A 22,775-nucleotide genomic window follows, 5' to 3' on the forward strand; every position below is an offset into this window, starting at 1 on the left:
CTGCCCCACCATCCTGTCCACAACTGACTGAGAGCCCCAAGAGATTCAAAGACAGGTAATCAGCAGAGGTCAGTTGCGAGATTCTACAGTACTGGGTTCAGAGTCTGCACCATGGCAGGGGCAAGGCATGAGCAAGCCAAGGCTATGGAGACAGGACTAAGATGTCACCTGAGTGGGGAAACAGAAAGGAAGAGGCCTTCAGAGAAACCAGTTCATAGAGAATAAAGCAGATACATAGATGATTATTGTGTAAGAGAAAAAGAATGAGGAAGAGGGAGACAAAGGGAGAGCAGAAAACAAGGAGGGTAGAGGACAGAGACAGAACTAGACAAAGAAAGAAACAGAGCCAGAGGCAGCTAGAGACACAGAGATAAACTGCTAATGACTTTCCAGACACCACAACACTCACCTGTACTTCCTGCAATTAAGTTCCAGATTTCTGTATTTTTTAACAACTCCCCTTTTACAAACTACTTTAGGTAGACTTCTGATTCTTACAACCAAACAATTCTTGATTTAAACATCTGCTCCTTGATTTTAGCTGCATCTTTTAAGTGTTTACTTTGCAACTATGGAAATATATGTACCACCTAACATTAACTGGGGTACTGTAAAAAAAGTGAGGCTCTCAAGGAAGAAGGACTATAATTTGTAATATTTTTACAACATACCAAAGACAGACTTGGTTTTAAGTAGTTTTTAAACAATAACAGCTAACATTTATTGAGTACTTTCCTTGGGCCAGTTTCAAAAGTTGTACATGAATGATTTCACCTATTCTTCATGACAAACAGGCTCTATTATTACCACTCCCATTTTACAGGTAAGAAAATTAAGGCACAGAGAGAGATTAATAACTTGAACTCAAGGTCATACAATCAATCAATAAAGGAATAAAGGTGGAAGCTACTGTTTATTTACATTAAAATTGACATTTGAAAAAAAAGTATGCATTCATTTAAAATTCATTTTGGTCAATTAATTTTTGTTGAATGCCTATTATGTACGAAGTACTGATTTAAACTAATAAACTGGTTAACATCAGTGTTACAAATATAAATATGGCTTTTAAATATCACTATTCAAATCTTTCTGTGTGACACACACACACACACACACACACACACACACACAGATGTATTTTCAAATTAGGTTTCTTAATTTCCAAAATACCTCCTTTAAAACAGAAGGAAATAAATTCTGACAATGCTATGTTCAATGCATTAACTATTTCATAATTCATTGGGATATTGCAGTGGTCGGCAAACTGCAGCTCTTTGGCCCCTTGAGTGTGGCTCTTCCACAAAATACCACGTGTGGGCACGCATGTACAGTGCGATTGAAACTTCGTGGCTCATGCGCAAAAATCGGTATTCGGCTCTCAAAAGAAATTTCAATCATTGTACTGTTGATATTTGGTTCTGTTGACTAATGAGTTTGCTGACCACTGGATAATGGAAGATTACTTGCTGCAAGCTGGACTCGTGTGAAAATAAACCTAGACTTCAGAGGGATGTCTACATTGATAAATATGTATTCATTTAATTAATTGCAGTGTAAGTAACACAAGTATATAAAAAAGTAAAATGACAAAGATGAGATGAGTTTTTCATGGGAGGTGGTGAGTTGCCATGGAGTCTGCTTCTCTTGATTTTCGAAGCAGGGCTTGTTTGAGAGCACTAATTTTCTCATCAAGCTCAGCCAGTGAATAGTTCTGCTGTAAACAATAAGAACACAAATTGCTGAATAAGACTCTGAAGTATCTCAATGCAGATAAAGTGATAAATGAACTATAAATATTTAAAATATCCAAAAGCATGATAAACGTCTCTTTTTCTCTTATAAGAATTATTTTAAAATTGAACCATATATGTTGACTCTATCATAAATTTTAAGGTATATAACAAGGCTTAAAATTCTTTCTCTTTATTTTTTCTTTCTCTTTCCTAATGAAAGCTCTCCTGGACCTTTTATACTTTGAAAGGATTATAAAAACTTTTAAAAAAACTACTGATTATATTAATAATCAGTAGGGAAAAAATTAAAGTTTAGGATTAGCTTAAGTGCTTAAAATACCTAGAAATTCTCCTTTTTATGGATCAACTGCAATCAGCTACCTCTCCTGGAAAAAATGGATGCTCTCAAAAATTACTCAAAATTGTACAATAAAAAAAATAAGTAACATGCTACTCTTGAAAAATAAACCAATCTAAAAAATTTTTAGAGTTTTCCCCAACTTTAAATTTACATCACCACCATTGAAGGGTAGCAAAAACTTAAAAATTATGATTAAACTAATCTATAATAATAAAAGCATAGTATGCAAATTGACCAAACGACCAAAGAACAGCAGAACGCCTGTCTGGACGACCTTCCAGATGACCATGCTATGACACGCACTGGCACCAGGCCAACCAAGGCGGGTGTGATGCGATTGGTTGGGGGGCCCCGCCATCACCCCATGATCACCCCGTAGCGGGAGGCCCAGGCCACCCTCTGCAGGGCGAGTGATGGGGGGAAGTGTGGGGCTCTGTGATCTATCGCCCCAAAGAAGGAGGCCCAGGCCACCAGCCAGCGATGCTGTGGTGGGTGTGTGGGGCCAGCCAGCACTCGCCCCACAGATGGAGGCCCAGGCCAGCCAAGCGATCACACCCCACGCCTGTTGCCCGCAGAGGGAGGTGACCGGTGGCGGGGGAGGGAGGGCCAGCATCGCACAGATGGCAAGCAGTGGCAGCGATGGGGGTGAGGCCAGCTGCCAGCAGCGGGGGAAGGAAAGCCCCAATAGGCCCTGATCGCCAGCCAGGCCTAAGGACCCTACCCAAGGGGTCCCAGATTGCGAGAGGGTGGAGGCTGAGCTGAGGGACACACACCCCCCCTCCAATGCATGAATTTTGTGCTCCTGGCCTGTAGTTCATATATAAGTACCGTGGACAGGGTTGGGCTAAAGTCAGCCTCTGGCAAACATTCTTCTTTGATTTAGATGCTGCTAATGAGTGACATCTTCAAAAGGGGGAGGGGTGAGATTTAAATCACAGTACTTAAGCATTTATTATTTTTCAGCACTTTGTAACTGATATATCCTTCTACTATTAACAACTGAATATAGACTTCTATGTTTATTAGGCCCATCTGACTTATCCTACGCCCTTGAAATAAAATTACTTCTCTAATTCAAATACATTAATTTATGCTGCCCTTTTTTAGTTCTAAGTTCCAAGGTATGACCTAAAAAGCAACCATAGTAGAAACTTTTAAGAAAGGTATAAAACTAATCAAACTATTTCTGAAGCTAAAATGAAAATGAAGTAACTTACCTGAGGTGGTTGAACTTTTCTTCTTTTGCCAGAAAAGTTCTAGATTAAAGGTAGAAAAAAATTAAATAACCAATACTTATAAAATCTAAACAATTTCCCTTTATAGATTACTGAAGAAACAAACAATTTTCCATTAGAGAGTACTGGCAGAAACAAGCCCACAACTCACCAAGCACTATCTGCAACCAACATACACTTTGTGTTTTGGAAGTTACCCTCCAAAGATACTGAAAGTATACACTAGTAACTTCACAGCAACAAGCTTGTCCCTGGCTATACACACTTTCCCACTAATTCTCAGCTTCTAACGAGGCTGTTTGTAGAAAGAGGTGCTCTGAGGATTTTCTTAGTTTCCTTTTTTATAACCTTTCCACCCCCGGATACTGAACAAAGGCAACAGCAACAGACAGGACAAGAGAAGGTGGAATACCAGGCCAAGGGGTGAAAACACACACATATACACTGACTACAGGGAACACTGGTTGTGTGAGCACCTATCCACTACTCCTCTGTGTGACTCTGGGGAATGCAGATCCCACCCCACTGGTCTTGTCTGTGACGGGCATGGGCATGGGCCCAATTCTGGCCAATGAGAAAGGAGAGGTCTGCTGGGGATTAGAGGGAGAACTTCTGAAAAATACTTCCTCACATCTGGATACCACTGCACCTGGACAGGAGAAAGTGCTGTAGTCATCTTGCCATCTGCCTGAGAAAAAAGCCATCGCTAAGCAGAGCTCACAGGGGAAGAGCCCAATTTTTTAAAAAATATATTTTTATTGATTTCAGAGAGGAAGGGAAAGGAAGAGAGAGAGAGAAACATCAATGATGAGAGAGAATCATTGATTGGCTGCCTCCTGCACACCCCCCATTGGGGATCGAGTCTGCAAGCCAGGCAAGTGCCCTTGACTGGAATTGAACCTGGGACCCTTCAGTCTGCATCCACTAAGCCATACTGGCCAGGGCGAGCCCAATTCTTTGACAATCATGATTTACCTAATACCACAGCTTTCAAAAGGTAAATTAGTATATTAATTAGTACATGTGAAAAAGAAACTGTCAATGTAGGAGATAAATTTTACTCATGAACATTTCTGACCACTGAGATCAGAGGGAAGGTGGTCACATTTTCCTTTGTCAAAAGCTGTTTCAAAGAACATTGAGGTGTGCCTCTTAGCAGCAGTTATAAGTGGGAAATCATTCAAGTGTTAGAATTATTAAATATGGGAAAACTGCTTCTATAAACATGCTCCTTCCTTTGCCAAACTGAGCTGAATACCTCTGTGGGGCCTATGGGCCAGGGCTTAATGTTTAACTTGGTCATTGCTCAGTCTCTTACCCTCCCAAGAGGTGGCTTTTTACCCGTGAGATGAAAATATACTCCCCCTTGTTTTCCTAACAGCTTAATCTATAAAGTATTGCTAATTTCCATGTCATTGTGCAATCAGATTATCATCATGAAACTGAAGTGAAAAGTACCAGAATGAGGAAAATGAGGACATCAGTGGTTCAATCACTTAGAAACAGTAAAATGTAGTCTTTGGGGACTTATCTTAGATCTGAGAAGAATATTTTGACAAGTAGAACACTTAGAAACACATACATTGTGAACACACTGGACTAGCTTTAAAATGTATTGTTTTTAGGCACAAGGTGGAAATTTTTAACAAGTTTTGGTACCTGAGAGAAGTATTTGAGAGCACACTAAACAAATAGCTAGACAGACATAATTTTTTAAAAAGTCACTTTCTTCCTATTATTTTACCTTACCAGGTAATTTATAACTACATTTACAATGCCCATGTCCTGATGAAGAGGTGATTACACTTATACTTACACTTACACACACACACACACACACACACACAGGTCTGGGGAACCCAGGCTCTAAGGAAACTCAGTGGTAAGTCAGTCTCCTCTCTGACCCTTCCTTACTTGTAATCAGTTGTTAAGGACTACTGATTTTACAGGGCAGTGTCTTAAATGTTTCTTCCCTTCTAGCCCCACTGCCCTAATTCAGATCTTCATTTCTCCCTTGTGTGGAAATGATGTTTCCTAAACTACTTTCCTTGACTCCAATCTTTCTCTAACTCACACTTCATAATGCCACCAGATAGGAACCTAAATTACAGGTGTGTTTTTTTTCTCAGTGACACTGGAATTGAAAACCAGTTACTGTGACCTTCAAGGCCCTCCAAAATGTTTGCAATTTAATTTTCCAGCTGGATCCAGTTGTTCACGTCATGCTTCAGGCCCACCGTGCATGGCCTGTGTGCAAGAAGTTGACTTGGCCTTTAGCACTCCCCTATCCCAACACTTCCCTGAGACACTTCCCTGAGAACCGGAAGTTCCCATTACAAAACGGAATTAAGATTCCGCCTGGTCAGTGCTGTGGAACTAAGTTAACACACCTTCAAAAGTTCAATAATTAACTATCAGCCAAGGCCTATCCATTCATTCACACATTTATTCAATGCATACGACATTGTGTGTTAAAGATGAATAAGACAATTGCCGTCCTCCAGAGATTCAAAACATAGTGTGAAAAACAGATGTGTAAACATGTAATTATAAGTGATAAGTGCTATTAAATGAACCAAGTGCTATAGAAATACACTTGTGAAGCATGTTATACTTACTGTTTTCAGGGGTCATAATTTAAAATCAGTAAGCAATACTTTGGAAATAATCACAAGCATTGTATCCTTTAAATGGTCTGTTAAGCAATGCCCTTAAATTTTTAAAAACCTTACCACATTCATATCTTTCCATGTTGAATGTGAAGGGTAAAGATCTTTAGAATAATCGCATTAAAGGGGCAACAAATATTAATCTTTGTGGTAATTCCTGCATATATATGTTAACTTTTTAAAAGAGTTTTATGACTGTTTCATAAATGAACAGAACTTTACATGGTCTAGTTTTGTTTTATAAACCCAATGCAATTTATATCTTTTTTTTCCTGGTAATGTTTCCCATTTCATGTGCAATACATCAATGTTACCATGATAACAAATCTCTGTTCAATAGTGAGAGGCTTCCCTGCATTTAGAATTCATTACATGTGAATCTGGATTAAACACATTTCAATTAAAATCTTTTCAGAGTTTAGAACTTCAATTTCTATCAAAAGTTTAATCCTTAAGAAATTTAATGAGCTCAACTTTCCCATACTTTCTAACTTTAGAAGCTAGAAGACTGAGCTGCCTTTGTAGTCTTTCTGTACACTTTTGAGGGACATGTAAAATTATGCATTGCCATGTGTGTACTCCCAGCATGAGGATGGTAAGAGTGGCAAATTATGTGCTATGCTCTCTGTAGGGTGTGTTCAACTCTCATGTGCGAGGACTATCCTAGAGCTGGTTCTTTTCCAAGAGAGGAGTGGGGCTCCTAGAGATGGCATATTCATTCTGGTAAGGGAGGATGAGTATAAAATCTTTTTTTCCCTTTGGGCTTGGGCCTATGCCATATTCATACATAGGCCTTGGGGAAAAAGTCAATCTGAATGTTTAAACCTTTCAGTGTTTTGTGCTTCCTTGTAGCTCACTAATTTGGATACTACATTAATTTGGATATGTCATCTATAATAATAAAAGCATAATATGCTAATTAGACCGGATGGCCTTCTGGATGAAGCTAGGGCTGCCAGGGAAGCCCGGGTCCCAGGTGTCTGCGGGCGGCCAAGGGAAGCCCAGATCCCAGGTGCCAGAGGGAAGCCGGTGCTGGCAGCTGGGAAAAGGAAGGCCTACTCTAGCACGAATTTCGTGCATCGGGCCTCTAGTTTCCAATAATAATCCAGAAGTGATCCTTCTAATCAAATACGTATTGTTTAATAGATTGGGGGATCTTCTTTAAAAGCACTAGTTTTAATCACATTACTTTTATAATGCTTCCTGCCCTGAAGTTAGGTAGTCAGCAAGTTTCAGACCTCAGGCCTCTGACAGTCTCAGTGTTCTTACCCACTCTGTGTTTTAACTACCTCCTCCACACAGGCTTTTCCAGTTGTGGCAAGTCTAAGTCCTACATCTTGGAAGGCTTACCTGATATTTCTAGCTGTATATCCTGTTATGACTTTAAATTCACAATTCCCCCCACAATATGCTCCCCTTCAGATTTTCTTATTTCTGTCAATAGTAGTATCATTTTCCCAACCAGAAACTGGACTCACTCTTGCTCTATGTCTCTCCACATATTAATTATCAATATTTGTCAACTTCTCTTTTATACTGTCTCCTGCGTAATCTTTCCTATTCTCATTCTCATGTCCGTAGTGCAGGATCTCACTTCACACCTAATACTGTCTTATTCTTAGTCTCCCTTTTCATTTACCTCCCAGGACAATGTTAGAAAAATCTTCTAAATAGCACTTGGACAAGTCATTTTCGTGTTCAAATGCTTTCAATAGCATTTAAACTTTAGATACTTTAAACTTCTGGGTACAGCATTTAAGGTCCTCTATAATCCAACTACTTTCACCTCTTTAACCAAATACCCTGAACATTCTATCCTGTGTATATTAGATCCCCAAAACAAGATTATGATTTGAAGGACTTCTTTTGTTAACCAAGTTATGTAACAGAATCAGAATCAGAGAGAAGAGCAAATGATGGGGCAAGGTCTCACCCAATGCATCTAACACTATGAACTCTCTTGTAAGATCAGGTCTATTATTAACAAGAATTATATTAACAAGAAACTGAACTAGAAGAATAACCTGCCTAGAGATTACATAACGAAGGCAACGAGAATGGGAAAACTTATGGTAGATTGTTATAGGAAAAAGCATAAAGTCTCTATGATGTTTCCTAGAAAGATACATTTAAAAAATAATTCTAAAAGTGTAAAGACCTTTGTAATTATGTAGTAAAACCAACGAATCTTTAATTAGACAAGTGAAGGCTAAAGGAATTGTGTGACTTATCCACATTTATACAGCTACTTCATAGATAGTTCTGAAACAAAATAACTACTAATATTTACTGAGGTTTTACCATGTGCTAGGCAGGTGACAAGTACTTGACTGGTGTATCATTTAATCATTGCTTTAGCCCTTAGTACTTTAATAAACTTCATTTTACATTGAAGGAAGTAAATCGCTAAAACTCTCTCTATATATTTTTGATCTTTAGGATTCACTGCTCACTTTTGTTGTATAGCTTGCTTTTTTCTTCGTCTGGAAAAATTTCTTTTCTGTTCCTCACTCTAATACCCAATTTAAGACTTTGGAAAGTTTGATGGTATACCTAAAACAATTTTAATATAATTTCACCAGTGACTTATGCTCTATGATAATATGAGTTATTTTATATAATTTTTCAGAAAGTTTTAGGAAAATATTACTAAAAATTTAGTAACCTTAGCAATTTTGTTCACTTTTACATTTTGGTTTTATGTACTATGCCACGACTTTAAAAAACCATACACAAAACATCCAGCCCTCAAAAAAGGCAGGTGTTATGGATAATCACCCCTGAAGATGGAGGGAAATACAATGAGCTCAGGATCAATCATTTGTCTGAAACATGATGATGTGACAAATAAGATATTTATCAACACAACATTATTTCATATTTTCCTTGGAAAAGAGATAAGAATGAATGAGTGAGTGAATGAATGCTAGAGTTGAAGAATTAGACAATATAGACTAGTCTTTCAAAAAGCCCAGTGCTAACGTAAAGAAAAAGGCAGGGTGGCTGATCGAGGTGCCTGTTTGCTTAGTATGGGGGAGAAATGTAAACACATATGAACTGAGGGAAGGAGTCTGTAAAGAGTGAAAGATTAAAGAGACAGAAGGGATAACTGACAGAGCAAGGTCCCAGAAGAAGTCTTTGTTTTACAAGATAGCAAATTCAAAGTGACAGGATGGACTATTATCCAGGCTCACTTACCATGCCATGAAAATGGCTTAAATTTGAGAAACTGGGTAATGTACAACAAAAGCACCCCTTTAAAAAATTATGAGCCTATAGTACAATAATTGGAATAACAATTTTTAAAGATGTAGATAATCTCTTACATAGAACTATGTTCTATTCATCTCTGAATTATTAAGTATCTCATATATAGGAGATCAATGAGTAAACTGTTATATAATGAAGAATCCTAGAATAAAATAACATTTAGTTATTTTTAAAAGATACTTATACTTACTACAGATTGAAAATACTCAGGAGAGATGCCTTCCAATTCAAGGATTTTATCCTCAAGTTTTTTAATTCTCTGATAAATGTCTCTTGGCACAGGACCACCTAAATACATTTAAAAACATTCTGAGATACTACTGAACAATTCTTCTTACAATTTTTATTCTTAAAATACCATGCAAAGATACTTATGCATAGGAATGGGAAATATTTAAACTTAAGAAAATAAATGAACGAGAGTACATTAGAATTAAATTCTTAGCTCACATTTTCCTATTATACACTATGGGATATATTATCATACTATACCTCTCCCCGAGCCCCATTTATGCTTTCTATATTACTAGGAGTTTTGTTTTATGTTAAATTCATTTTACAAGTTATTGAATAGTTCCTGTATATCTGAAATGCATAGTTATAATTGACAATTCAATTTAGTGGTTGCAATATCCCATATCACTTTCTTCCATTTATATTTTTCTCTATATGCCATATTTTCTCCTTTAAAATATAACTGCACTAAAGAGGAACTTTATAATATTTCTTTACTAATGAATTTTCTAGGGTGGGGATGGTAAAGTAATGTTACTCAAATTTCAAGGCTATGATTTTATCCCAAATCCTTTCATTTCTCACCACCTCCACTACAACCATTCTGGTCCAGACCGCCACGATCTCCCCCTGCATCCACATCCAAACTGATCTACTAGCTTCTGCCTTGCTCCCATACAGTCTATTCTCAACACAGTCTATTCTCACAGACCCTTCCTTCACAGCCAGTAATCCTTTAAAAATGTAAGTCAGATAGTGTCACTTCTCTGCTCAAAACCTTCCATACCTTCACATCTTACTCAGATTAAAAGCCAAAGCCTTCACAATAGTCTACAGGTCCTACACAGTTTGGACATTCTCGCCAAACTCATATCATTCCAGTCACTTGATTCTTTTTTTCTGTTTCTCAACTAGGCCAAGTACTCTCTCTGTTTCAGCACCTGTGGTTCCCTCTACCACCATATTCACAAAGCTGCTCTCGCCATCTTCAGGTCTTGGCTCAGGTTACCGTATTCCTAAGGCCTTCTTTGTCCCTGGAAGATTCACTCCTTCTCTCTTAACTCCATCAGGAAATACTCCAGCTAGACTGAACTCAGAAAGTCCCTGAACCATATTTTGTGCCTCAGTGCTTTTTGTAGATGCTGTTCCTTTTTGGAATCCTTTGCTCCTGAGTGCTGAAAAATCCCTACTAACCCTTCAAGGGTTCAAATGTCCCTTTACCAGGGATACCATCCCCCGACCTCCCCTGAGAGAGCTGAACACTAACTTTGTGTCCCTACTGTACATTGCACATATCTGAAAAGGTAAAATGAGCAATCGTTCCTTCAACAAACACCTGAATGCTTGCTTTGTGTCAGACACTGCACTAGGTAAACAATGAACCTAATTAACAGTTTGCTCTCAGGGACCTTACTATCTAGCAGAGGAGATAGGGAGTACCAGGTGCTATGAGACTATACAATAAAGCAGCAGTTGCCAACTGGTGGTCCACGGACCACTGGTGGTCCGTGAGGTCCGAAAGGTTGGCGACCGCTGCAATAAAGGGTAATCCACACCAGAGTGGGATCAGGAGGGAAAAGCAGGGGCAGAAGAAAAAGCCTGGGTAAAAACCCTAGCACAGCAAAATGACTGGAAAGCATGGGAAGCCCAGAAATGTGGCTGAAACTATACATGTAGTTCATGCTATTTAAAATTACTACCCCACCCATCTGAATTACCCTTCCCTTCTCTTGTCAAGCTGCTTTTATCCATAGCCCTTCTCTCCTAGTACAGCATATAATTTATATACTAGAACTTTTGTTCACATGTGTTCTCAGTGCCCAGAGCAGTACCTGACTTATAGTAGGAACTTAATAGCTATTTGTGGAATGAATGAATAAGCACTAAGTTTGATATATATATATATAAAGGGCAACAGAAAACCATTAAAGAATTTTTAGCTGGGGAGTAGCAAGATCAGATCTGAGCTTTAGAAAAAACAATTGGCCATAAGGAAGAAAATTGTACTCAAGGAGAAAGTCCAAGGGCACAACGACCAGTTAACATCCTTCCACTAGTCCAGTGGTTGGCAAACTGCGGCTCGCGAGCCATATGTGGCTCTTTGGCCTCTTGAGTGTGGCTCTTCCACAAAATATCACATGCGGGCATGCACGTACAGTGCGATTGAAACTTTGTGGCCCATGCGCAGAAGTCGGTTTTTTGGCTCTCAAAAGAAATTTCAATCGTTGTACTGCTGATATTTGGCTCTGTTGACTAATGAGTTTGCCGACCACTGCACTCGTCTAAGACAAAGAATACTGACTTCCTAGAGTAGTAGCTGGGGAGACAGACAGAAGGGGTTAGATTTGAGAGATATTCTGAAGACAGAATCAACAAAATCTGGTGATTAAATGAGGAGGGAGATTCAGGCTTTGCAACCAATCTAGGTTTGATTTCCAGCTGTCACTTACTATCTTGGGCATGCTGCTTGAACTCACTGAACTTCAGTTTATTTATCTAACAACAATAACAGCACCAACACCTCACAAGAGTACTGTTAAATATTAGTTGACATATGCGTATTTTTAGAGTGACTAGCACTTAGGATTAGTCATTAAATGTTAGTTCACTTTCTCTATGGCATTTATTTATTTACTAGTGGCCTGGTGCACGGATTCGTGCACATTGAAAGGAAATTAATTAGAAGAATTATTTTAATATCGCTATTCGACCTTTCTTTATAATAGAAGTGTCAACCAAATTCACGATCCACAATGACAGATTGAAACACACGTGTTTGATTGGCGTAAGCGAGAGCTTTATATGTATCGTGCATGTGCGAGTCAACTTAGCCTTTTAAGATATAGAATAAATTTGCTTAATTAGACCTGCTTTCTGATTTAGCTAAACTTTTTCCAGCCCAGTGAAGCACCCCAACTTCTCTTTCAGATAACTGTCAGCAAAACAGCAGTAAATATCAACATGAAGCACATTATTATTGTAGATCACGCAGGGAGAACAAAGGGTAAAATATTTAACTGCAGCAGTGTGTGACTATATTCTGTGCAGTTGAGAAACCTTAAGTCATTTTCAAGGTCCACCATTTCTTCTTTTCAGTCGGGTCAAGTTTCTAAACTCTCTAAATCTCCGTTTTCCAGCTAATGAAAAGAAAATAGTATTCTACAGAGTCTCCTATCTACCTACTCCAGGTCTTCTGTGAGGATCAAATGAGATGAGGCATGGGAAAATGCTTGACAGACATTTGGTTAAAGTGTAAAATGTTTGCACCTGGCTATAAAGCAAGTTGTGTTCCTGGGCTGAAGAAACTCCAAGGAGGCTGGTCACTAGGGAGAGGAAACTGGGTGTTGCTATGTGACATTACCTGGCGCCCACAGCAACCGTTGCTGGGCTGGGCTGTGGGCTGCATTTTGCGCCATGGGGTTTTGGCAGCGTTGGCTGCAATTTGGTGGGCTATCACTCCGGGGTGGTGGTGGGGCCTGTGTCCTACTTGGGGGAGCCGAGTGTTGCTTTGTTGGTGCCAGGTCCACAGTGCCTTTTCTCTGTAAATGGCCAGTGTGCATCATGGCAGCTCCTGCATTGAGTGTCTGCCCCTTGGTGGTCAGTGAGTGTCCAAGTGACTGGTTGGATGGTTGGAGGGACACTTAGCATATTAGCCTTATATATATATATATATATATAGATAGATAGATAGATAGATAGATAGATAGATATGCTTATCCTCACTGGAAGTTCCTTGAGGACTAGAATTACACTTAATAATACTTTGTACTAGCACAGTGGGTGATAAGAATGAGTAGTGGTCATGGTTAAGTTATGAATTTGGCAGCAGGAAAAAAGACTACATTAGTTTTCATCTCTGATTTTAATAAAGTGAGAGTGTCAGGATGTATTTGGAGCCTGTTCCCATTCTACAAACACTCTCAAATTGGTGAGAAGTGGAAGGGGGAGAAGAGCAAAAACACATGAACTATATAAATTCCTTGAAACCAGGGACTATGTTTTATTTTTATTTTTTCATTTTTGCACCAACCAGAAGAATTATTTGGTGGTGTTAATGTTTTTACTGATTTCAGATAAAGAGGAAGGGAGAGGACAGAGAGAAAACCATTAATATCGATCACTTGCCTCCTGCATGCACCCCAACTGGGAATCAAACTGGAAACCTGGGCATGTGCTTTGACCAGGAATTGAACAGGATGATGCTCATCCAAATGAGCCACACCAGCAAGGTCCAGAACAACGTCTTGTACATGACGGGTGCTCAGTGAAAATTTGGTGACTAAATGAACTGGAATTCCTTTAGCCACTTGCAAAGGTACGTTATGGGGCACTGCCCAGCACTCTGCTTACCTGCCTGCAATCGCAAATGAGCCTCAATATTTTGTAGCCGTTCTTCTACAGCCTGATTACCACAATCTCGGAGCATGCTGCTTGGTGTATGACCTGACCCTTGGATTCCTTCAGGTCGAGTCTGTGGTCCATATGTATTCACAACTCTAGAAACTAAGTTAAGAAACTTTTGAGACTATTACAATTCCATTTCAAAAATCAGAAATTCTTTCTCCCTGACAGTACTTTATATATTTTTTTCATAAAGACCATCTAATCACAAACCCAAGTATGAAGAAAGGCAGGATTTTTTGTGTTGTTTTAAAATAAAATTTAGATAGGAAAGTGATTTTTATTCCATAAGCCTCTTTCAGTGATAAAGATATGTAGTAGATACTTACCTTTTACATGACTTTTAAATCCAGGGTAAGGGGTAAAAACGGCATCAGTTCTTGCACAACTATTTTCTAAGGAGAATGTAAATGAGTATAAGTATACTCTTAACTTCAAATGTAGGAGATTTTGACAAACTTCAAATAATTCATATTAATTAACATGTTATTCATAATAAGAAATATAATTTTAAGTAATAGTAATTAATTTACTATCAAATACAGGATAACATTTAGTGATCTTTGCCCTCTAAAATTTATAATATCTAATCTTATCCAATTTTCAGATTTATATACATAGAAAAGTCCTCAACATTCAGTAGCATAATATTTTTAATGAATACCAATATCCCTAAAAACCATCTGAGCCCCTGCAGGAAAAAATTTATATAGTCTAGAGAATATTTTAATTCTAAGTCAAAGAGGCATTATTCACTTTATTTCAACATAAAAATAAATAGAACTCATTATTTTTACTGAAATGTTTTTTAAAGATACAGTATTTTTTACGTTACTTACAGATTAAATCAGTGAACACCTAACAAAAAGGATTAATTATACATTTAACACATTTTTATTTCAGAATTCCACACAAAAAAGACCTTGAAACCTTAAAGCATACTTTTACACTACCTAGATTTCCAATGTTCATTTAAAAAACCCCTATCACAAGTCATCTACCTCTTTCCAGACTGCCCCTTTCAAAAAAGTACTATTTTAGGAAATATAACTTGTCAAAATTTATTCTCATTTTTTTCTAAGGTGAAGAGTATAGTTTCTTTCAAATTAGATATCAAGAAATAAATTAAAAAACAAGGGAAACTACTGGAAAGATGTTAGCATAATATGTAAACATTTCAAAAATTGTAAAATGTTTTAAATTACATAAAGTAGATCCATCCACTGCAGTACATTCCCTGAAAAAAAATTGCCTTATTTTATAATAAAACGAATGGTAAAAGAGATACTGAAATAAAATTCTTTTTCACCATGGAATTTGATTTTTTTAAAAAATAATCACTATTTATATAACTAAGTCAAATTGAGAAGTATTAAAAGGAACACACTAACACATTATAATAATACATTTGTATTTTTTCAGTCTAAGTTTTCTTAATAGTTCTGCTGATAAATCAAACTCTGCGAATAAAACTTACCTTTTAGATATAGGTACTAAATAGTTTATCTTTCTTTTTTGTTTTTATTTTGAGACAACTCAATATATGTTTAAAGGGCCATCACTTCTCCATTCCCTTCCTATCGTTGCTGGGGCTAAGGGTTAAAAAAAGAAGCTATCATCCATTTTGTAGCTATATTCTAAATATATAGATTAAATGACCCATCAGACAGAAATTCAGCATGGTGTGAAGATAGTGCTAGTCACTCTCCACAGCAATTCTTGCTAGCACTATTTTGAGCCAGCAAGGAATTGAATGGGCCAAGGAATCCTGCTGAGCATTTCAATTCTTGTCAATTTCTATCCCCCTGGTGGTTTATAATAATAGAGTTAGCAGGGAGAAGAGAGGAATAACATTAGTGACACATGTGCTTGCTCCCTCAACAAACCCTTTCTTATGGGTTGTTTGCAGTTGAATTGTAGTACCTGAAATTTTGCCACTGTTGCACCTGTTTTGAGAAACTAACAAGAAAATATACCAAACCTAGAGATATGAACATAGTGTTAATAGTAGAAAATGCTGAATTTAGGACCCAATTTGAGACTGAATTATTTCATTAAGAGAATCAGTGTACCAATGTGATAAAAGTCAATTCTAGGTTCATCTGACAATTCTATATTCATAATAATTAGTCATGATATTAGAGGCAACAAGAAAAATGCTCATTCCAATTAGGAACTCTTCTCCATAATTTTTATAAGACTACTTGTCTGATTATCACTGTGATGCCTGAGTGATCTATGCCAGAGCTTTACAGTATTTTGTATTCTGCAGCATACCTACAGACCTGTAAATATATTATAGCATCAACTGGGGATGAAAAGGAGAATCTGATGAAAATAGCAAATTTATATATGCACTATGAAAGAAAAGGACAACTTGGTTTTATCATGATATAAAACATTTCTAACAGCTCAGAAATAGTGAGAAAACTGCTCCCTCTTGAGGACTATTAACTTTACTAAGTTCACTTAATGTAAGTTCACATCATAATTTCATAAGCACATTTACAGGCATGAAATTTATATAGCTTAGTTCCTTCTTACTAGTGAGAGTGAGCAACCCTGTTACCCACGCTTCATCTTCCTTTCCTAAAACATTTCACCTGTGGTAAACATTAGCCTTTTATTACGTTAGCATTTATTTGACTTTTGTGTAAATGAAACCATTTTGCAATATAGTCTATTATTATACAGAAGGACATTCTGCTGCCTTAGTTTCTAAATAAAATGCTGAAATAAATTGCATTTGTAATGTTATTCATTTTTAAAAACAAATGAAAGATCAGAGCAACTGTAAAAACTGTTCTTAAATTCCTATGAAAATTATTCCTCTAGGTGGTTACCTTGATTACAATCAATAACATTGCAAAATTCCCTGACGTTGTTTTCATTGATTTCAGCTTGCTTTCTTTCAATAAATGCAGATATTCGTCTGTCAATCTACAAACAATAAGTATGCATGTTTAAACAATTCAAACATAACAATATTTTAAAAATAATACTCCCCCCCAAAAAAAGAAAACTTCTTACTTCTGCTTTTCCAGCCTTTATTTGAACTACTTCTGGATCAAAATGGATCTGTGTCTTTTTCACATCTCCTAAATCACAATCTTTGTGCTTTTCTTCCTCCTGTAGATCTCCAATGGGAAATTTGCCATCTACTTCATTCTTGTTCCTTGTTTCTGCTTTTCCTATCTCTTCAACAACAGTTGTATTCTCCTCTTTAATCAGAGGCTGAAGTTTTGCTAAAAAGGGCTGAGAAGAACACAATGCCATCTGCTGGGGTTCAAACTGATCAAAACTAATTAGACATTTAATATATTTATATAAATTTCTGCTACATAAATGCAATATTTAATATCAATTAGCTAAATATAAAAAGTTGGCCTATCAGAATACATAGATCTGACCATATTTGCTGTTCTCTACTATTGTGACCATTATCATTTATTATAAATCTGTTTTTTTAAAAAGAGAGAGAGAAAGAAAACCTGAGGAAATTTAAATTTTTCTTTGAGGGAATCACTCTGTCACTCATCTTTTATTTTGTGCCAAATCAAAGCCTCAGCCTTTGGCACCAATGCCACTTAATTAACATGTCATTCAAATGCCTCCTCAGAACACTAGGCTTAGTATTTTTCCTCCTTAACACGAGAGCCAGTGCTCTCACTCAGCAAAGCCCTGCATTATCACTATATCACTGGAGATTCTCCACTTGAAACTGCAGTTGGCCAAAGTGAATGAGAGAGCACAGACATGAAATACATAGGTGTTATGCTGAGTGAACACCCAGGCTTTTCCTGACATAGCAAGATATCTTCTTGGGTCATGAAATCAAATTTTTACAAAGAAAATGAACAAAGAAAAAAAAAACCTACCAAGATGCATAGCTGAAAAGAGATAGATGCCTATCTCTATTCCAGAGGGGGGAAGGGAATACCCTTGTATAACACTGCTCATGTTCCCACCACAATTAGGCCTCGACTGAATTCTATAGCTCATTGCTGCTGCCCTTTAAAACTAGGGTTAACTATTACTTTTAACATAAAATAGAGTTAACATTTTCCATAAAGTCATTGAACAGAGGGCTGAAAATTAATGTCTATTCCATTAATCAAAACACACCAACACTTACCAATATTTCAATTATTTTTTCGTACCTACAATTTTGATTCAATTGATATACCAAATACTCTTCTGAAAATCTTATACTTCAATAGCAGCAAACTGACCAATCCAAACAGTTCTTCCAGTTACCTTTTTAACACTTCATATTTTATATTTTGATTAGAGATAAACTGCAAACTTACATCAATTATAATAGCAGACATGTTCAATTGGAAACCAGCAAGATCATAATACTGTTCAGTTATTGAACTGATATACTATATAACATAGCAATACTATTATAAATAACAATTCAATGTTGACTTCTAATACAAAGTATGAATTATTTCAAACTGTTAAGAAAAAGAAAAAAGAGTGACTGGATACTCACTAAGATGAGACATTAATGCCACAGAAATTACTTTCTTTTTAAAAACTATGCTGAAACTGTTTAATTGCAATAGACACTCCAGGATGTGTCATGCTGGGATAATGCCACTTCTTGAACCACTGAAAGCACTCCATGAGCCTCCAAACTCACCCAAGGCATGGAATCATTATCATAGCATGACACACACCTGCCGTGTCTTATTGCTTAATTATAACCCACCATAGATGCAACTGCATTGAATTTTCAGTGCAAGTATAGAATTGAATAGAATTGCATTCATTCAATCTTCATACCCACATTGGCTTATTGGGGCTATATTCCCGTAACTGTCCCTATCACCATGTAAATTGACAGACTTGGATCCAGTCTGGATGAAGTAATCTTTTATTAATAATACTATTAATACAGATTTAAGAAAGAACTGACAAATACTCAAGCTTATAGTTTAACTACAATTATACCTTTATCGAGTTAACATTTTAAACAAGAATTTACCTGTAAATACAAAACGTGTTGCTCAAGAGCACTAAAGAGCAAAGCAGGCTGGAATGCCGAGAGGCTCTGGAGCTTGTTCCAATCGATTGCAATTTTCACCACATCATCTCGGAGGTTAAGCTTCAAAAGGGCAAACCAGCAACATCACAAAAATTACACAATTAAACTGTACATATATGGGATTGTCACACATAAAAAAAGATTTCTATAGAGTAACATGCCTATTTAGCTCAAAGTTATCAAGTTTCTAATGATACATTAAAATGCTGTATCTAGTTATCATTTTTAAAAGGCCAAGGTGCAATTTTCATTAAAAAGTGGAATGACATTTCATTCTTATTCTTGGGTCTGTGTAATGGGACCATCTTGGGGGTGAAACCATCCAAGAAAGATAAAAAGATGAGACTTCTCTGGTATTTCAATATCTAAAAATCTATTGATGGGAAACCAAAATAGGCTTCCCCTATTCAGAATCCTACTACTCCTGGCTCAAAGCATTTACCAGAGGGGGCAGGCACATTAATGAAAGTTCTCATATACACATTTCTTCTAAAATATATACACAAGTACATAATTGAAATATATCATTACTCTGATGTCTTCTGAAACACATTTTTATTGTTTTCAACTTTAACCAATTTCTAAAAATTTTAAATAAAAATTATTCACATATATTAAGAAGTCTGGGGATAAATGGCAACATGTTTATCTACTTTAAATAAAATTAAACTATTATTCAGCTGTAGAAATTTGATATTGAAAACCAAATGCCTTTCTACAATTGTGAAATAAATGGTCAGAGAATGGAATGACTAGATCTTCTGCTAAATAGTATTTTCTAGTAAACTGTGAGGGCTCATTATATGACACTTTCTTATAAGTTAGCTAAGTGTGACCTATTTGAATAAAATTGTATATGGAGAGCTACCAAGAACCTAAATATAAAATTAATATTAAAATCAGCAAACATTTTAGAGGGAAAGCCTCTATCCCTAGTCTTTCGAATGAATAAAAGTGAACTACCATATTTTATATTAATTAACTAAGGTTTTACATTAAGATTACCACATTCATCTTGTGTTACTTAATGCCTACAAAGACTTTGTTAGACAACAACTTATGTATGGAAATAAACTATTACTATAGTTTTACATACAGTCAACCATACAAATTTATGAATAGTTTGGAGATAAAGCAAGCAATCCTTAACCAAAGCAAAGCATCAACTTTTCTAGAGAAAATAATAATTTACAGAAAATAAATCAAAATTTTTGGATCATATTCTCATTTCAATTCAGCAAAATTATCTAAACCTTCAAGTGCACTTAAAGAAGTATAATGTAAAAAGACCATATAAAAATGTCACTTTAAAACTATCCGAATACATCCAATTATTTATTCAACAAATTCCCTATTAGTAATATAAATTTCATGCATTTCTACCCTATAGAACTTGTAAAAAAAAGTATTAGTCTATTAATATGAACTATTTAAATATGTATTTTCAGTAAAAACTTTGTCAAATTAACATGAAAATCCAAGTTAAAAATAAATAATTCTTCAGCTTGGTAAATGGGCTATCCTGAGGCAATCAATAAAGTTATAATTTGAAGTTTGAAATAGAAAATACTTTTTTTAACATTCAACTTTGTTTCCTTTGAGTGCTAATAATACAATGATGCTATACAGAATGAACTTAAGACATATTATAACACACATTTAAAAACAACTTTAAAGTTGTTGCAAAAAGAAATAGTGATTTTCTCCAGGGGCAATTTTATAAGTATAGTACACTGGCTTTCATTCTTATCTTTAAGTAATACATGTCAAAATATAAAGAGTATTATCAAAATGGTTAGCATTTAATTGATGATACTATCATATTTTTTAACACTTGTATAGATGGACACTTCACTGTGTCAAGTAAATTTGCCAAATATTTAAACATTTCTGAAAAGTGACATAAGAAAATTGTAATCACATCTCTACTTGTATTTACAGAATACGTGGATGGTTAAAATTTTAAATGAGTTTTAAAAATTCAGTATGCCAAATATTTCAAAAGACATGTTAAAATTACTTGTCATTTAAAAGATCTCATCATTAAAACAAACAAAACCCCCACAAAACTTAAAAATTCCATGTCCACGCCAGAAAAAGTTCTCCAACTTTTAAAACCATTTACAGGTTTTGGGTCTTAAGACTGAAATATTAATGTCCCCAAGTATTTGAAATATTTTTTTATAAATCCATAGCAAACAACTGAGTTTAAAAGTTATAGGTTTTAGCACATTATACTAATAATTGTTCCATTACACCAAAATGAATGTTTAACTTAGAGCAATCAATGCTCTCCGTAAATCACGATAAACGTATTAGGCCTTTTAAAATACTGAAATAATTTTTTAAAAAATTGATTCTCCATCCACCCAAGGCTTTAAAAAATAATTTTCACAAATCAGACAAACACTCTATCTTCATAAAGGACGTTAACATTATCTTTAACACAAACGCCTGTTGTGCCTACTGCAGGCTCTAGTACCAGCCCCATAACAAACTTTTATAGCTAGAAGATATCCCTTTTTTAAAAGCAGCCAAACTTATTTTCAAGTTATTTCTCATTTAAAATTTGCTTTGCACTTTACATCATGAAACGAAATAGTGACTTGCTGAAAGAGCCTAAGGAGTACTTTTATTTAAACACAACTTTATTATGACGTTTCTGCAAAAGCTATTTAACAGTCAACTAAACTAGTTATTAAACAGTCCTGTTGCAAACAGTATCCACCATAAGTAACTAATATAACTTTTTGTTAGAAGTATTTCATATTAATTCCTTTTATTTTTCCTCCCCCTTTGAAAGGGTCATTGGTGCACATAATGGACACAAGGAAAAAGAAACAGACAGTGGCTCATAGCAAATTATACAAAAAAGGCGGAGAGCTCTTGCAAAAGTCTCAGGCCGTTCTGACCTATAATGAGTACGCTGGAGAAAAAGGGATCCTAAGCGCGAGGAGTCTCGCAAACCCTCAGAGGTTTTCTGCTTTCAAGTCTGTTTCCCTCAGAGCCGGGTTTCACCAACCTCACTCACTCCTGGGGAGAAGAGTTGCAAGGAGGAAACGTAGCCCGCAACCGGCCCTGCGCTACAGCCCGCGGCCACTCACTCCGACCGCGGGCGGCGGGGCGCGGGCTCCTCCCCCGCCTCACCTACTCCAGCCGGGTCCCCGCAGGCCTCCGCGGTCCCCCAACTTCACCGCCCCCGCGCCCCTCCCCGCCTCCGCTAGAAGAAAAAGGCGGGGCCCACGGTTTCCGTGCCCCTGCTCTCACAGGCCATCACTCACTTGCCCAGCCAGGGTATGCAGGGAGCGAAAGACTTCGAAGAGCACCTCTTGGGAGAGGTTGGGGCTGCAGCTCTGCTCCAGACTCCTGTCACCGACGCACGGGCGTCTGTGCTCAGCGGCAGCAGCCATGACACCTCGCAGGCCCCCCAAACCACAGAAGAGCGCTTACAACCCCACCCCTCCTCTCTTCTGCTTTCGTCGCCTGGCGATGACGTAAAATCACAGCGTCTTGGGAAGAGCGGGACTTTGAAGACCCAGACTTTGTCCATGACTGACAAGCACATGCACCAATCAGGTGCAGAATAACTCACGCCGAGGACTGGGAGTGGGTAATTGCCCACCTGCGTGAGGCTGGCTGCAGTGTTGCGGTTGTGACTGCAGGTGTGGTCCGCTTTAGGGTTAGCGTTGGGAAGTCTCTTGACCCCCGAGAATCTAGGGACCAGATGTTGCTTATGAGTACTGATAAGAGGAAACTTATGATTAAATGGTAGATTTTTAGTCCCAAATTAAAAGTTGAAATTTTAACATGTCACTG

At 36.9% G+C, this 22,775-nt stretch overlaps 1 protein-coding gene across 4 annotated transcripts; it reads right to left on the bottom strand.

Annotated features, from left to right (window-relative positions):
* Positions 1–693: 693 nt before the first annotated feature.
* On the bottom strand, positions 694–22,455 carry MBIP (MAP3K12 binding inhibitory protein 1). Of its 4 annotated transcripts, none has more exons than XM_080677078.1 (9): positions 22,241–22,455; positions 18,900–19,019; positions 16,937–17,161; positions 16,750–16,846; positions 14,236–14,301; positions 13,856–14,008; positions 9,462–9,559; positions 3,315–3,353; positions 694–1,717 (listed from the first exon to the last, which is right to left on the bottom strand). In XM_080677078.1, exons 1-9 carry the CDS (start codon positions 22,367–22,369, stop codon positions 1,610–1,612), a joined length of 1,035 nt encoding a protein of 344 aa, XP_080533204.1. In that variant the 5' UTR covers positions 22,370–22,455; the 3' UTR covers positions 694–1,609. The 4 variants fall into 4 exon arrangements, with proteins under 4 accessions (XP_080533204.1, XP_080533205.1, XP_080533206.1 ...); XM_080677079.1 differs by having other exon boundaries at positions 694–1,714; positions 22,241–22,450; XM_080677080.1 differs by lacking the exon at positions 9,462–9,559 and having other exon boundaries at positions 22,241–22,450.
* Between the last annotated feature and the right edge of the window lie 320 nt (positions 22,456–22,775).

Source organism: Plecotus auritus, assembly GCF_963455305.1.
Source record: "Plecotus auritus genome assembly, chromosome: 1".
Lineage (NCBI taxonomy): Eukaryota > Metazoa > Chordata > Mammalia > Chiroptera > Vespertilionidae > Plecotus > Plecotus auritus.

Coding starts and splice junctions, on each gene's coding strand:
- MBIP (XM_080677078.1), bottom strand. CDS start 22,369: ATGGCTGCTGCCGCTGAGCACAGACGCCCGTGCGTCGGTGACAGGAGT. Junction 9,560..13,855: donor TCATTTGCGATTGCAGGCAG/GTAAGCAGAGTG, acceptor AAATGTATTTAG/GTGGTCCTGTGCCAAGAGAC. Junction 1,718..3,314: donor GAAAAGTTCAACCACCTCAG/GTAAGTTACTTC, acceptor TATTGTTTACAG/CAGAACTATTCACTGGCTGA.